This window comes from Dama dama, chromosome 30 (genome assembly GCF_033118175.1).
Source record: "Dama dama isolate Ldn47 chromosome 30, ASM3311817v1, whole genome shotgun sequence".
NCBI lineage: Eukaryota > Metazoa > Chordata > Mammalia > Artiodactyla > Cervidae > Dama > Dama dama.
In genome coordinates, this window is record NC_083710.1 from 75,958,152 (window position 1) to 75,976,390 (window position 18,239).

The 18,239-nt window shown below is 39.8% G+C and overlaps 1 protein-coding gene and 1 non-coding gene across 2 annotated transcripts in view; one reads left to right on the top strand and one right to left on the bottom strand.

Annotated features, from left to right (window-relative positions):
- Window positions 1-15,655, bottom strand: part of LOC133049659 (ATP-binding cassette sub-family C member 4-like) — a 204,609-nt gene extending 188,954 nt beyond the window's left edge. Inside the window, exon 1 of the mRNA XM_061133820.1 lies at window positions 15,582-15,655. Coding sequence (XP_060989803.1) covers window positions 15,582-15,655 — 74 coding nt within the window. The remainder of the gene's footprint in view (window positions 1-15,581) is intronic.
- Window positions 15,656-17,812: 2,157 nt separating this feature from the next.
- Window positions 17,813-17,886, top strand: TRNAG-CCC (transfer RNA glycine (anticodon CCC)). Its single transcript has one exon. It is a non-coding gene; the product is annotated as a tRNA-Gly (tRNA).
- Window positions 17,887-18,239: the final 353 nt, after the last annotated feature.

An 18,239-nucleotide genomic window follows, 5' to 3' on the forward strand; every position in this document is an offset into this window, starting at 1 on the left:
GGGACTCTAATTGCAGCAGTGGTACTGAGGAGCCAGGGCCTCAACTGTCCTCAACTGCCAGGGCTCCACTTCTCCAATGCAGTTTGGCATCACCCAAACCCTCCAAAACAGGTCTCAATTTCCTTCCAAAACTAAATTATAAACCTGTGAAATTTACCAGTATAACAAGTTTGAAACATGTTGGGCCATTTATCCTACTTCCATACAGAAAATGCCCAGGAAATTAGTACTGGGACTACCCAGGTGATAACACTCTAACCTGAAAGGCCCTCTTAAAAATTCTGCTAGCAAAGGGAAAAAATGCTTAACATTACAGGTGTTTGTCTAGTGTAGGACTGAAGTCTGAAAGTGAGCTGGGATGAAATTGGGGAGAAATGTGACCTCAAATAAATCTGGAGGGAACCAACAGTAGAATAACTGAGGTGGAAGATAGGATAAGTGAGGTGGAAGATAGAATGGTAGAAATAAATGAAGCAGAGAGCAAAAAAAAATTAAAAGAAATAAGGACAACCACAGAGACCTCTGAGACAATGTCAAATGCCCCAACATTCAAATCATAGGGCTCCCAGAAGAAGAAGACTAAAGGAAAGGCCATGAGAAAATACTTGAGGAGATAATAGTTGAAAACTTTCCTAAAATGGGGAAGGAAATAGACACCCAAATCCAGGAAACCCAGAGAGTCCCAAAAAGGTTAAACCCAAGGGAAAAAACTCCAAGACACATATTAATCAAATTAACAAAGATCAAACACAAAGAACAAATATTAAAACCAGCAAGGGAAAAACAACAATAACACACAAGGGGATTCTCATAAGGATAACAGCTGATCTTGCAATAGAAACTCTTCAGGCCAGAAGGGAATGGCAGGACATACTTAAGGTGATGAAAGAGAAAAACCTACAACCCAGATTACTGTACACAGCAAGGATCTCATTCAAATATGAAGGAGAAATCAAAAGCTTTACAGACAAGCAAAAGCTGAGAGAACTCAGCACCACCAAACGAGCTCTTCAACAAATGCTAAAGAATCTTCTCTAGACAAGAAACACAGAAAAGGTTCATAAACTTGAAACCAAAGCAAAAAAGTAAATGGCAATGGGATAATACTTATCAGTAATTACCTTAAATGTAAGTGGGTTGAATGCCCCCAACCAAAGACAAAAACGGGCGGAATGGATACAAAAACAAGACCCCTAAATATGCTGTCTACAAGAGACCCACCTCAAAACAAGGGACACATACGGACTGAAAGTGAAGGGCTGGGGAAAGATATTTCATGCAAATGGAGACCAAAAGAAAGCAGGACTAGCAATACTCATATCAGATAAAACACTTTGAAATAAAGGTCAAGAAAAGAGACAAAGAAGGACACTACATAATGATCAAAGGGTCAATCCAAGAAGAAGATATAACAATTAAAAATATATGTGCACCCAACATCAGAGAACCACAATATGTAAGGAAAATGCTAACAAGTATGAAAGGGGAAATTAACAGTAACACAATAGTGGGAGACTTTAATACTCCACTCACACCTATGGATAGATCAACTAAACATAAAATTAGCAAGGAAACACAAACTTTAAATGATACAATGGACCAGTTAGACCTAATTGATACCTATAAGACATTTCACCCCAAAACAATGAATTTCACCTTTTTCTCAAGTGCACACAGAACCTTCTCCAGGATAGATCACATCCTGAGCCATAAATCTAGCCCTGGTAAATTAAAAAAAAAAAAAAAAAAAACTGAAATCATTTCAAGTATCTTTTCTGATCACAATGTGGTAAGATTAGATGTCAACTACAGGAAAAAAAATTATTAAAAATACAAACATATGGAGGCTAAACAACACACTTCTGAATAACAAAAAAAATCACAGAAGAAATCAAAAAAGAAATCAAAATATGCATAGAAACAAATGAAAATGAAAACACAACAACCTAAAACCTATGGGATTCAGTAAAAGTAGTGCTAAGGGGAAGGTTCATAGCAATACAAGCTTACTTCAAGAAACAAGTGAAAAATCAAATAAATAACCTAACTCTACACCTAAAGCAACTAAAAAAGGAAGAAATGTACAACCTCAGGGTTAGTAGAAGGAAATAAATCATAAAAATTGAGGCAGAAATACATGAAAAAGAAACAAAGGAGACCATAGCAAAAATCAAGAAAACTAAAAGCTTCTTCTTTGAGAAGATAAATAAAATAGACAAATCATTAACCAGACTCATCAAGAAAAAGAGGGAAAAGAGTCAAATCAACAAAATTAGAAATGAAGATGGAGAAATCACAACAGACAACACAGAAATACAAAGGATCATAAGAGACTATTATCAGCAGCTATATGCCAATAAAATGGACAACTTGGAAGAAATAGACAAATTCATAGAAAAGCATAACCTTGCAAAACTGAACTTGGAAGAAATAGAAAATCTTAACAGATTCATCACAAGCACAGAAATCGAAACTGTAATCAAAAATTTTCCAACAAATAAAAGCCCAGGACCGGACGACTTCACAGCTGAATTCTACCAAAAACTTAGAGAAGAGCTAACACCTATCCTACTCAAATTCTTCCAGAAAATTGCAGAGGAAAGTACACTGCCATACTAATTCTATGAGGCCACCATCACCCTAGTACCAAAACCCGACAAAGATGCCACACAAAGAAGAAACCTACAGGCCAATATCACTGATGAACATAGATGCAAAAATCCTTAACAAAATTCTAGCAAACAGAATCCAACAACATATTAAAAAGATCATACATCATGACAAAGTGGACTTTATCACAGGCTGCAAGAACTCTTCAATATTCACAAATAAATTAATGAGATACATGACATTAACAAATTGAAAGATAAAAACCATATGATTATCTCAATAGATGCAGAAAAAGTCTTTGACAAAACTCAACATCCATTCATGATTAAAAAAAAAAAAAACCTCAGAAAGCAGGCTAGAAGGAACATACCTCAATATAATAAAAGCCATATATGATAAACCCACAGCAAACATTATCCTCAATGGTGAAAAATTAAAAGCAATTCCCCTAAAGTCAGGAACAATGCAAGGGTGCCCACTCTCACCACTACAATTCAACATAGTTTTGCAAGTTTTAGCCACAGTGATCAGAGAAGAAAAAGAAATAAAAGGAATCCAGATTGGAAAAGAAGTAAAACTCTCACTGTTTGCAGATGACATGATCCTCTACTTAGAAAACCCTAAAGGCTCCACCAGAAAATTAGTAGGGTTACCAATGAATATAGTAAAGTTTCAGGATATAAAATTAACACACAGAAATCCCTTGCATTCCTATACACTAACAATGAGAAAACAGAAAGAGAAAATAAAGAAAGAATTCCATTCACCATTATAATGAAAAGAATAAATTACTTAGGAATAAATCTACCTAAAGAAACAAAAGACCTATATGTAGAAAATTATAAAACACTGATGAAAAAAATCAAAGATGACACAAATAGATGGAGAAATATACCATGTTCGGAGATTGGAAGAATCCATATAGTGAAAATGAATATACTAGCCAAAGCAATCTATAGATTCAATGCAATCCCTATCAAGCTACCAATGGTATTTTTCACAGAACTAGAATAAACAATTTCACAATTTGTATGGAAATACAAAAAACCTCGAATAGCCAAAGCATTCTTGAGAAAGAAGAATGGAACTGGAGGAATCAACCTGCCTGACTTCAGACTATACTACAAAGCTACAGTCATCAAGGCAGTATGGTACTGGCACAAAGACAGAAACATAGATCAATGGAACAAAATAGAATCCCATAGATAAATCCATGCACCTATGGACACCTTATCTTTGACAAAGGAGGCAAGAATATACAATGGAGATAAGACAATCCCTTTAACAAGTTGTGCTGGGAAAACTGGTCAACCACTTGTAAAAAAATGAAACTAGAACACTTTCTAACACCATACACAAAAACAAACTCCAAATGGATTAAATATCTAAATGTAATACCAAAAACTATAAAACTCCTAGAGGAAAACATAGGAAAAACACTCTCTTACATAAATCACAGCAGGATCTTCTATGACCCACCTCCCAGAGTAGGGGAAATAAAAGCAGAAATAAACAAATGGGACTTAATTAAGCTTAAAAACTTTTGCACAATGAAGGAAACTACAAGCAAGGTGAAAAGACAGCCTTCAGGATGGGAGAGGATAAGAGCAAATGAAGCAACTGACAAAGAATTAGTCTCAAAAATATACAAGCAGTTCATGCAGCTCAATTTCAGAAAAATAAACAACCCGATCAAAAAATGAGTCAAAGAACTAAACAGACATTTCTCCAGAGAAGACATACTGATGTCTAACAAACACATGAAAAGATGCTCAACATCACTCATTATTAGAGAAATGCAAATCAAAACCACAATGAGGTACCACCTCATGATGGTCAGAATGGCTGCTATCAAAAAGTCTGCAAACAAACAAAAAAAAATGCTGGAGAGGGTGTGGAAAAAAAGGAACCCTCTTACACTGTTGGTGGGAATGCAAACTAGTACAGCCGCTATGGAGAACAGTGTGGAGATTCCTCAAAAACTGGAAATAGAACTGCCATATGACCCAGCAATCCCACTGCTGGGAATATACACCGAGGAAACCAGAATTGAAACAGACACGTGTACCCCAATGTTCATTGCAGCACTGTTTACAATACCTAGGACGTGAAAGCAACCTAGAATGTCCATCAGCAGACTAATGGATAAGAGAGCTGTAGTACATATACACAATGGAATATAACTCTGCTATTAAAAAGAATCCATTTGAATCAGTTCTAATGAGGTGGATGAAACTGGAGCCTATTATACAGAGTGAAATAAGTCAGAAAGAAAAACACCAATACAGTGTATTAACACATATATATGGAATTTAGAAAGACGGTAATGATGACCCTATATGCAAGACAGCAAAAGAGACACAGATGTACAGAACAGACTTTTGGACTCTGTGGGAGAAGGCGAGGGTGGGATGATTTGAGAGAATAGCACTGAAACATGTATATTACCACATGTGAAATAGATTGCCAGTCCAGGTTTGATGCATGAGACAGGGTGCTCAGGGCTGGTGCACTGGGATGACCCTGAGGGATGGGATGAGGAGGGAGGTGGGAGGGGGGTTCAGGATGTAGAACACATGTACACCCATGGCTGATTCATGTCACGTATGGCAGAAACCATTACAATATTGTAAAGTAATTGGCCTCCAATTAAAATAAATTAATGTTAAAAAAAAAATGAATTGGACATGGAAAAACAGACTAGTTCCAAATCGGGAAAGGAGTACATCAAGGCTGTATAATTGTCACCCTGCTTATTTAAGTTATATGAAGAGTATATCCTGAGAATGCTGGGCTGGATGAAGCACAAGCTGGAATCAAGATTGACGGGAGAAATATCAATAACCTCAGATATGCAGATGACACCACCCTTATGGCAGAAAGCAAAGAAGAACTAAAGAGCCTCTTGATGAAAGTGAAAGAGGAGAGTGAAAAAGTTGGCTTAAAACTCAACATTCAGAAAATGAAGATCATGGCATCTGGTCCCATCACTTCTTGCAAAATACCAAATAGATGGGGAAACAATGGAAACAGTGAAGACTTTATTTTGGAGGGTTCCAAAATCACTGCAGGTGGTGACTGCAGCCATGAAATTAAAAGACGCTTACTCCTTGGAAGAAAAACTATGACCAACCTAGACAACATATTAAAAAGCAGATATATTACTTTGCCAACAAAGGTCTGTCTCGTCAAAGCTATGGTTTTTCCAGGAGTCATGTATGGATGTGAGATTTTTACTATAAAGAATGCTGAGCACCACAGAATTGATGCTTTTGAACTGTGGTGTTGGAGAAGACTCTTGAGAGTCCCTTGGACTGCAAGGAGATCCAACCAGTCCATCCTAAAGGAACTCAGTCCTGGGTGTTCATTGGAAGGACTGATGTTGAAGCTGAAACTCCAATACTTTGGCCACCTGATGCAAAGAACAGACTCATTGGAAAATACCCTGATGCTGGGAAAGATTGAAGGTGGGAGGAGAAGGGATGAAAGAATGAGATGATTAGATAGCATCACCGACTTGATGGACATCAGTTTGAGTAAGCTCTGGGAGTTAGTGATGGACAGGGAAGCCTGGCGTGTTGCAGTCCATGGGGTCACAAAGAGTCAGGCATGACTTGAGCAACTGAACTGAATTGAACTGATCTTATATCAAAACCTAAACAAATTTTAGCTGTCTTTAATCTTAGAAATGAAACAAGAAATGAATTACAATAAAATGCTTACAGAGATTTAGATGATCTTGAAATTTTAAAAAGACATATTATGATTTCTTTTTTGATTTCTTCTATGATTTGTTGGTTATTGAGAAGCGTGTTATTTAGCCTCCATAAGTTTGAATTTTTAACAATTTTTTCCTGTAATTGAGATCTAATCTTACTGCACTGTGGTCAGATGACTGGAATGATTTCAATTTTTTTGAATTTTCCAAGACCAGATTTATGGCCCAGGATGTGATCTATTCTGGAGAAGGTTCCGTGTGAACTTGAGAAAAAGGTGAAGTTGATTGTTTTGGGGTGAAATGTCCTATAGATATCAATTAGGTCTAGCTGGTCCATTGTGTCATTTAAGGTTTGTGTTTCCTTGTTAATTTTCTGTTTAGTTGATCTATCCATAGTTGTGAGTGGGGTATTAAAGTCTCCCACTATTATTGTGTTACTATTAATTTCCTCTTTCATACTCGTTAGCGTTTGCCGTACATATTGCAGTGCTCCTATGTTGGGTGCATATATATTTATAATTGTTATATCTTCTTCGTCAATTGATCCTTTGAACATTATGTAGTGTCCTTCTTTGTCTCTTTTCACATCCTTTATTTGAAAGTCTATTTTATCTGATATGAGTATTGCGACTCCTGCTTTCTTTTGATCTCCGTTTGTGTGAAATATTTTTTTCCAGCCCTTCACTTTTAGTCTGTATGTGTCTCTTGCTTTGAGGTGGGTCTCTTGTAGACAGCATATATAGGGGTCTTGTTTTTGTATCCATTCAGCCAATCTTTGTCTTTGGTTGGGGCATTCAACCCATTTACATTTAGGGTAATTATTGATAGGTGTGGTCCCGTTGCCATTTTGTATAGAAATGAATGAAAATGAAAACACAACAACCCAAAACCTATGGGACACTGTAAAAGCAGTGCTAAGGGGAAGGTTCATAGCATTACAGGCTTACATCAAGAAACAAGAAAAAAACCAAATAAATAACCTAACTCTACACCTAAAGCAATTAGAGAAAGAAGAAATGAAAAACCCCAGGGTTAGCAGAAGGAAAGAAATCTTAAAAATGCAGAACAGACTTTTGAACTCTGTGGGAGAATGTGAGGGTGGGATATTTCAAAAGAACAGCATGTATACTATCTATGGTGAAACAGATCACCAGCCCAGGTGGGATGCACGAGACAAGTGCTCCGGCCTGGTGCACTGGGAAGACCCAGAGGAATCGGGTGGAGAGGGAGGTGGGAGCGGGGATCGGGATGGGGAATACATATAAATCCATGGCTGATTCATATCAATGTATGACAAAACCCACTGAAATGTTGTGAAGTGATTGGTCTCCAACTAATTAAAAAAAAAAATCAGGGCAGAAATAAATGCAAAAGAAACTAAAGAGACCATAGCAAAAATAAACAAAGCTAAAAGCTGGTTTCTTGAAAAAATAAACAAAATTGACAAACCATTAGCAAGACTCATTAAGAAACAAAGAGAGAAAAACCAAATTAACAAAATTAGAAATGAAAATGGAGAGATCACAACAGACAACACTGAAATACAAAGGATCATAAGAGACTACTACCAGCAGCTCTATGCCAATAAAATGGACAACTTGGATGAAATGGACAAATTCTTAGAAAAGGATAACTTTCCAAAACTGAACCAGGAAGAAATAGAAGATCTTAACAGACCCATCACAAGCAAGGAAATCGAAACTGTAATCAAAAATCTTCCAGCAAACAAAAGCCCAGGACCAGATGGCTTCACAGCTGAATTCTACCAAAAATTCAGAGAAGAGCTAACACCTATCTTACTCAAACTCTTCCAGAAAATTGCAGATGAAGGTAAACTTCCAAACTCATTCTATGAGGCCACCATCACCCTAATTCCAAAACCAGACAAAGATGCCACAAAAAAAGAAAACTACAGGCCAATATCACTGATGAACATAGATGCAAAAATCCTTAACAAAATTCTAGCAAACAGAATCCAACAACATATTAAAAAAATCATACACCATGACCAAGTGGGCTTTATCCCAGGAATGCAAGGATTCTTTAATATCCACAAACCAATCAATGTAATACACCACATTAACAAATTGAAAGATAAAAACCATATGATTATCTCAATAGATGCAGAGAAAGCCTTTGACAAAATTCAACACTCATTTATGATTAAAACTCTCCAAAAAGCAGGAATAGAAGGAACATACCTCAACATAGTAAAAGCTATATATGACAAACCCACAGCAAGCATCACCCTCAATGGTGAAAAATTGAAAGCATTTCCCCTGAAATCAGGAACAAGACAAGGGTGCCCACTCTCACCACTACTATTCAACATAGTGTTGGAAGTTTTGGCCACAGCAATCAGAGCAGAAAAAGAAGTAAAAGGAATCCAGATAGGAAAAGAAGAAGTGAAACTCTCACTGTTTGCAGATGACATGATCCTCTACATAGAAAACCCTAAAGACTCTACCAGAAAATTACTAGAGCTAATCAACGAATATAGTAAAGTTGCAGGATATAAAATTAACACACAGAAATCCCTTGCATTCCTATATACTAACAATGAAAAAACAGAAAGAGAAATTAAGGAAACAATACCATTCACCATTGCAACAAAAAGAATAAAATACTTAGGAGTATATCTACCTAAAGAAACAAAAGACCTATACATAGAAAACTATAAAACACTGATGAAAGAAATCAAAGAGGACACAAACAGATGGAGAAACATACCGCGTTCATGGATTGGAAGAATCAATATTGTCAAAATGGCTATTCTACCCAAAGCAATCTATAGATTCAATGCAATCCCTATCAAGCTACCAACGGTATTTTTCACAGAACTAGACCAAAGAATTTCACAATTTGTATGGAAATACAAAAAACCTCGAATAGCCAAAGTAATCTTGAGAAAGAAGAATGGAACTCGAGGAATCAACCTGCCTGACTTCAGACTCTACTACAAAGCCACAGTCATCAAGACAGTATGGTACTGGCACAAAGAAATATAGATCAATGGAACAGAATAGAAAGCCCAGAGATAAATCCACGAACTTATGGACACCTTATCTTTGACAAAGGAGGCGAGGATATACAATGGAAAAAAGACAACCTCTTTAACAAGTGGTGCTGGGAAAACTGGTCAACCACTTGTAAAAGAATGAAACTAGAACACTTTCTAACACCATACATAAAAATAAACTCAAAATGGATTAAAGATCTAAATGTAAGACCAGAAACTATAAAACTCCTAGAGGAGAACATAGGCAAAACACTCTCTGACATAAATCACAGCAAGATCCTCTATGACCCACCTCCCAGAATATTGGAAATAAAAGCAAAACTTAACAAATGGGACCTAATGAAACTTAAAAGCTTTTGCACTACAAAGGAAACTATAAGTAAGGTGAAAAGACAGCCCTCAGATTGGGAGAAAATAATAGCAAATGAAGAAACAGACAAAGGATTAATCTCAAAAATATACAAGCAACTCCTGCAGCTCAATTCCAGAAAAATAAATGACCCAGTCAAAAAATGGGCCAAAGAACTAAACAGACATTTCTCCAAAGAAGACATAAAGATGGCTAACAAACACATGAAAAGATGCTCAACATCACTCATTATCAGAGAAATGCAAATCAAAACCACAATGAGGTACCATTACACGCCAGTCAGGATGGCTGCTATCCAAAAGTCTACAAGCAATAAATGCTGGAGAGGATGTGGAGAAAAGGGAACCCTCTTACACTGTTGGTGGGAATGCAAACTAGTACAGCCGCTATGGAGAACAGTGTGGAGATTTCTTGAAAAACTGGAAATAGAATTGCCATATGACCCAGCAATACCACTGCTGGGCATACACACTGAGGAAACCAGATCTGAAAGAGACATGTGCACCCCAATGTTCATCGCAGCACTGTTTATAATAGCCAGGACATGGAAGCAACCTAGATGCCCATCAGCAGATGAATGGATAAGGAAGCTGTGGTACATATACACCATGGAATATTACTCAGCCATTAAAAAGAATTCATTTGAACCAGTCCTAATGAGATGGATGAAACTGGAGCCCCTTATACAGAGTGAAGTAAGCCAGAAAGATAAAGAACATTACAGCATACTAACACATATATATGGAATTTAGAAAGATGGTAACAATAACCCTATATGCAAAACATAAAAAGAGACACAGATGTACAGAACAGACTTTTGAACTCTGTGGGAGAATGTGAGGGTGGGATATTTCAAAAGAACAGCATGTATACTATCTATGGTGAAACAGATCACCAGTCCAGGTGGGATGCATGAGACAAGTGCTCCGGCCTGGTGCACTGGGAAGACCCAGAGGCATCGGGTGGAGAGGGAGGTGGGAGCGGGGATCGGGATGGGGAATACATGTAAATCCATGGCTGATTCATATCAATGTATGACAAAACCCACTGAAATGTTGTGAAGTAATTAGCCTCCAACTAATAAAAAATAAATAAATAAAAAAATAAAAAGACACATTATAAAAGCAACATGAGAAACCAAAGGAAGGTTCAATATAAACATTGATAGATAATTTAATAATCAACAAATTGATAGATAATTTAAAAACTCTAAACTGAGAGATAAGTGAAAATATGGGAAAACATTATGAGTCCTATTATAAGTTATTTCAAAATATAAATGCTTCATAGAAAAAATTTATTAATAGACAATTCAAAGAAAGACATAAACAGTCAATAGATTCTAGATAAGTTCCATCTCTATAAATCAAATGAATTCAAATTAAGACTATGATATTATTTTAAACTTTAGAACTAGAAAAAATGTAATTTAGGTACTTAAATTTGACAATGAAATAAGCACACAAATAGCTGTCAAGAGGGCAAACTTGTTTTAGCGTAATGGAAAACAATTCAGCCTTTCACCAGTTATCCTACTTCTGGAAATATAGAAATAGGAAAGATGCATGAAAATACATGGTCATCATTATAGGTATACTAACACATATATACGGAATTTAGAAAGATGGTAACGATAACCCTATATGCAAAACAGAAAAAGAGACACAGATGTACAGAACAGAATTTTGGACTCTGTGGGAGAAGGCGAGGGCGGGATGTTTCGAGGGAACAGCATTGAAACATGTATATTATCTAGGGTGAAACAGATCACCAGCCCAGGTTGGATGCATGAGACAAGTGCTTGGGCCTGGTGCACTGGGAAGACCCAGAGGGATCAGGTAGAGAGGGAGATGGGAGGGGGGATCAAGATGGGGAATACATGTAAATCCATGGCTGATTCATGTCAATGTATGACAAAAACCACTACAATATTGTAAAGTAATTAGCCTCCAGCTAATAAAAATAAATGGGAAAAAAATAATAAAGGAAGAAAAGAAAAAAAAATACATGGTCATAGACATGGTCATCATATCATAATTAGCAATAAACTGTGTTAAACAAAAGTGAAAGATGGCATAAATTGCAATTAAATACCATACTTTTAACATTATTTCATACCATTAATAAACGTTAACCATAGAAAATTAAGAATAAATCAGGATTCAAAACTATTTCACTTCATAGAAAGGATGTATGTGGGCAAACAGGTATGCACAAGAAATTCTAGGGGAAAGACTAAAAAACAACCAAAATATCAGGAAGAGTTCTTGGGTAACAGAAATCCATATTCCTTTCTTCTCTTTCTATAGTTAAAATTTTCTCGCAGATATAGAAAATATTATTTTCTAAGATCCACAAAGGAATTCCCTGGCAGTCCAGTGGTTAAGACTCCCAGCCTGCAATGCAGAGGGTTTGGGTTTGATTCCTGGTTGGGGAAGCTAAGATCCCACATGTGGTCTGGCCGAAAAAAAAAAAAAAGGAGTAAAATCCACAACAATTACCAATAGCCATTCTGTAGGACTTCTCTCAGATCCTAAGTCCAACCTGGCTATGAAAAACACTAAAACTCCAGGGAGGTTATTTGTATACAGTTCAGTAAGTTAGTTATTGGCATCATTTATATGTTTAGAAGAAAGATAAAATTTGAGAAGAAAAGCAAATACCCAATGAGAAGATGAAAACTTATTTTTTTCCCTAGAGCATGGGCCTTGTCTGTGAGTGGCACATTCTGTCTGGACTTATTTCAGTTTTCCTGTGGCAGTGACACAAAGAAATCACTAAGGTACCTCAGCTTTAAACACATTTGGCAAGCTGAGTGCCATAAAATTGATGCTTTTGAACTATGGTGTTGGAGAAGACTCTTGAGAGTCCCTTGGACTGCAAGGAGATCCAACCTGTCCATCCTAAAGGAGATCAGTCCTGGGTGTTCATTGGATGGACTGATGCTAAAGCTGAAACTGCAGTACTTTGGCCACCTCATGCAAAGAGTTGACTCATTGGAAAAGACCCTGATGCTGGGAGGGATTGGGGATAGGAGGAGAAGGGGAGGACAGAGGATGAGATGGCTGGATGGCATCACCAACTCAATGGGCATGAGTTTGAGTAAACTCCGGGAGTCAACCGCTAACCCCTTCTTAAAAGCTAATACTGAAATAATGTAACCAAGATGGACCCTATGGAGCTTTCCCAGGACAACCTTCTAAGTACCTCTTTGAAGTACTTAAATAATTGTATATGATACAGTTGCTGAAACCACTACAAATGGTAGAAATTAACTACCTGATGATCATAAGCTCCTAGACCTACTGGCACCTAAGGCACATTAACCCCTGTGACACCGCCCTGACACCTCACCATCAATCAATCAGAATTGTACACTGTGATGCTGTGACCCTCACCTGGCCTATAAAAATGCTTTGCTGAATCCTTCCAGGAGTTCGGAGTTTTAGTGCATGAGCCTCCTGCCCTCTTTGTATTGGCAGTTTAACAATAAATGCTGCATTTCCTGTCACCACAGCCAGTGTCAGTATATCGGCTTTACTGCAAGTGTGTAAGCAGACCCAAGCTTTATTTGGTAACAATAATAACACTAATGGAAATAGAAGTGAAGGTCACTCAGTCGTGTCTCACTCTTTGCGATCCCATGGACTATCCACAGAATTCTCCAGGCCAGAATACTGAAGTGGATAGCCTTTCCCTTCTCAAGGGCGTCTTCCCAACCCAGGGATCAAACCCAGGTCTCCAACCCAGGTCTCCCGCTCTGCAGGCGGACTCTTACAAACTGAGGAAGGATTGACTTAAAGCAGAAGCCAGCCTCAACTTCCATCAGAATCACCTGAAGTTTGTTTAACCCCATCCCCAGAGTTTCTAATTGTACAGAATTGGTCTAGAAGGAGTGTGGGGGGTGGGGGGATTTCTAACAAGCTCCCAGGTGACAAGGATGCTACAGGTCTGACAGCCATACGCTAAGAACAGCCGCCCTAAAGCTTGATTATAGAGATGTTTCACGTGTATCATTTCCAACAGCAAGAACTTTTAAGAACTTCCCTTGATAAACTCCTGCCAACAAAAGCAAAGACGCATTTGGAATCCCCTTCTCCCTGCATTTAAGAACAAGTATCCCAATAGAAGCAGCTCAATACAGCAAGTACGTACAGGGCAACACAGGCTTGGGAGCTAGACTCCTGATTTGGGATCCAACACTTTCACTACTAGTTGTGTGATGGCAGGCAACTTCCTCAACCTCTCTCTTTCAGTGCCTTCACATATAAAATAAGAGATAATACCTCCTTGTCAATGAGAAATCCTTACCATCCCATTTCCATGCACACACCTTTGGAAAATACACAAACAGAAGGTGCTTAAAGAATTCCTTGCTCTGCCTGAAGGAGAGGGTTGCCTATTTTGTTATTAATTATGGTAATCATTTCTTCTTCTCAGCCCCTTTCCTTAAGGGCCACCAAATGGTCAAGCAATGTAGTTACACATACTAAAATACCATAATCAAAACAAGCATAGGCGCCCACATGCTCTGGGGATCCCCCAAGTCACTGTGTGGGAAAGATGACTATGTTAGGGTCCAGAAGCAAAAGATCTATTAATCATAGTCACCCAAGTGTGGTTATAGCCCAAAGTCCAAACACACCTAGTTAGTAACCCCAGCTCCTAGATGGAAAATATTTGGTGGTGGGGTGGGGTCAAGGGGGTTGGAGGTGGACATCAGCAGTGTGTGCTGCCTGGCTTGTGGAATTTTAGTTCCCCAATTAGGGATCAAAACCAAAAGCACTGAGTCCTAACCACCGGAACCCCAGGGAATTCCCTACTGAATGGAAAATTTTAGTTAAGAGCTTCACCTCTCAGAGCCACTTTTCATCTGTGTTTCCTCCCAACTCAGGGACCCTTCAGTGGTTTCAGGACCAAATGACTCCCAGGCAGGACCATCTGCAGCAAGACCACAAACTGCTTCTCTAAAGGCTAAAGATCCAGATAAGACCCCATGGCTTCAGGGACCTGATCCCCACTGTGTTCCTCAATGGTAAAAGTGGACATAATTGGGGAAGGACTGGTCAAATGCATATTCCAGTCCTGGCTGTGTGTCCCAGGCAAAAGTGAGACATGTTCAAGAATCATATTCCCATTCATTAAACAAAAGTTAATTGTACTTTTCCCCACAGGAAATTTGCCACAACTAGGAACCAGGTGATGCAGTGAGAGATGCACAGGGAGAGAGGGTGACATGGTCATAGAGAGAGGAACAGGGGGAGCCCAGTGCTGTTGCAACTTAGCTGTCACCTAAGGAACACGGGAAAAGGTGGGGACGTTATTAGAAAATGGCAATGGTGCAGGGCACTAATTAGATAAAGGAAGTTGTTCATAAGCTGCTTGCTTAGCAGAGGAAAGGGTGCAGTTTAGTTCAGAACTGAGAATTCTTATGGGGGAAGCATGCTAAGCATGGAGTCTGGGGAGGTCCTTTCTGCTGGGTGATGATTCACCTCCAGAAACCTAGGTTCTCAGCCTCCTGTCCCTGCTGCTGCTTCGCCTTCCTCTCCTGCTCCCAGACCCTGGAGACGCTTGCTCGGAGTGGTGAGCATCAAGGCAGGGGGATTCTGCGTCCCTGCCACCTGGTCGCCGGATCCCCCTCCCCGACCCTGCTCCCGCCAGCCCCGCGCCCCGGGGCGCAGTCAGGTATCGCGTACCTGGCGCGGGGCTGCCCCACTAGTGGCAAGAAGCCCTATGCCTACCGCCAGCGGAAAGTGCTCTCTCGCCCCAACCCTAGACCCTCTGCCTCTGAAACGCGCCGGTGGCATCAAGCACTCGCCCAGCAGCCAACAGCGGGGTTGCCACAGCCCAGAAAGGGCGCTCACCAGAAGAACAGGCGCGAGCAGAGGTTGGCATTCTGTAGCGGGTTGGGTTTCACTTCCCGGTACACCGGCTGCATCTTGCCGGCGGGCGGGCGCGGGCAGAGGTTGCACTGCTCAGGCGGTGTGGGGCTCCCTCTGCTCCTGGAGGCGCCCTCGGGGATGCTGGAGTCTCCACTGCCGAAGTCAGTCTTCTTGGCAGCCGGAGAACCACCTGCTCCCTGGAGTGGAGCACGTTAAATCCTGGTCTAGCGGGGGATGGGGGAGGGGGAACAAAAGAGGGGACACTTCTGCCAAAGTGCACGCTCTGACCCCAGGCACCTACTGAGGAGGTGGAGCAAAAAGGCGCTTGCTTCTCCCACCCCTCTGCTCTGCCTCTTGGCTGCAGAGAAGACCTGGAAAGCTGGCAGAATGTGATAGCAGCCTACTCTCTGGGCATTTTGCCCTCATCAGGATCAAACCTGGTTGCTGTGGAAGGTTCTTCAACTGTAACAAAGCATGCCCCTATGGGCCCTTCCTGGTACAGACCCACCCCACCCCCATATCCTCTGTTTGCCTCTTGTTTGTGGAAAAGCCTTAGTCTCCCAGGCCTCCCCTAAGATACAAAAAGCTGGTTCAAGGGACTTCCCTCAGGGTCCAGTGCTTAAAAGTCCATGCTTCCGATGCAGGGAGTGAGGGTTCAATCCCTGGTCAGGGAACTAAGGTTCCACATGCCCTGCAACCAAAAAATAAAATAAGAATTAATGATAAAAAATAATATGAATATGTAGCAACAAAAATAAACAATGGAGCAGCCATATAGCAGTCACAGAATCTTCAGGTCCTCCTTGAAAGACATAGATAACAAACAGTATCTGATGCACATTCTTGAATGGTTTTGCAGATACTAAACCCCCCACCAGGTGGAAGAAGTTAACTGCAATAACTGTGAGCACAGTAGCCCTAAGACTGGCTAGAACCTAAAGATAGATGATGGTAGCACCTGTGACACCACCCTGTTACCTCACCAGCAACCAGTCAGAGGATTGCACACCAGTTGATCAGGTGCACTTGCTTTCTCCTTTATCTTGCCTTTAAATAAATCTCGCCTGAAATCCATAGGAGAGTTCCAGCCTTTTGGGAAGGAGCTAGCTGCACTCCTTGTTTGGCTTTTGCAATAAACCTTTTTCTGCTCAGACTCTGATCTTTTGATATGTTTGGCCTCACTATTTGTGTGCATTAGGCACACAAACTTGGGTTGGACTGTACAACCTGTATCCAAGCATTTAACATGGGACAACAGCCGGGTCTAGCACAGACTCTGTGTGTAGACCTGCAAGACCTAAAGAAATATTACAGATTAGAGGAACCCAAAATATTTTGGAAGATGTATGAATGCTGCCACTGGGAAGAACAGGCTTTTGGCATCTCACATGCTGCATTGTACAAGGGACTTCTGTGAGCTTTTTGCTGCCTTTGTAGTTTGGAAAAGGGGAATATGGGGGGAGAGAGACTGCCTTATGACTTCTTTCACCATGTGCTCAGGACCTAGCCAAGTAAGAGTGACATATGTTGTGGAAAACAGATTATGCAAATTTCTGGCAAATTTACCTCACTTTCAACTCAAATGAAGCCCTGTTCCAGAAGGTATTATTATCCCTCTTTTACAGATGAGAAAGATGAGGCTCAAGGACAGCACATGTCCAAGGTCTTTATTCCGGAAAATGATGAATCCTGATTTGAACTCAAGTATGAGTCCAGCATGATTGTCTCACTGGTGGATGGACAATGTGCATGAAAAATGCCTAGAATGTGCTGTTTGAATGACTATAGAACTGAAAGAACTGAATGAACAAAATCTTGGACTCCCACTTATAAGTGTTTAGTCATTTGTGTGGCCCTTTTACCAGTTCAGCAGATTCTCTTCCCTTCCACCCCAGATGAAAACAGATCAAAGTTCTTGGTGCTTATAACAAGATCTCTTTATTATCATTTGATAATTTCCCGTGTACCTTGGGGGATTCCCTGATAACTCAGTTGGTAAAGAATGCACCTGCAATGTGGGAGACCTTGGTTCCATCCCCAGGCTGTGAAGATCCCCTGGAGAAGGGAAAGGCTACCCACTCCAGTATTCTGGCCTAGAGAATTTCATGTACTGAAAGGTGTATGGGGTCGCAAAGAGTCAGACACAACCGAGCGGCTTTCACTTTCATATACCTTGGCTAAAACAGTGTTATTAATAATGGCTTTTAGGGACTTCCCCAGTGGTCCAGTGGTTAAGACTCTGCACTCCCAATGCAGGGGGCCCAGGTTCAATCCCTGGGTTAGGGAACTAGATCTCCCATGCATGCAACAACTAAGAAGTCTGCATGCTGCAATGAAGATCCAACATAGCCAAAATAAAGAAACACTTGTCTAAAAAATGGCTTTGGCTTCAGTTATGCAAGATGAATAAGTTTTGTAGAACTGGTGCACAGCAATGTGGCTCCAGTTGACAGTATTATATGTGTACTTTTAATTTGCTTAGAGAGCGGATCTTGGGTGTTCTGAACATGAAAAAAAGGAAAATTGTTATGGTGTGAAGTGATAGCTATGTTGATTGACTTGATTGTAGTGACTATTTCACAATGTATATGTATATCAAGTCATCAGGTTGTATATTTTAAATATATACAATTTTTGATT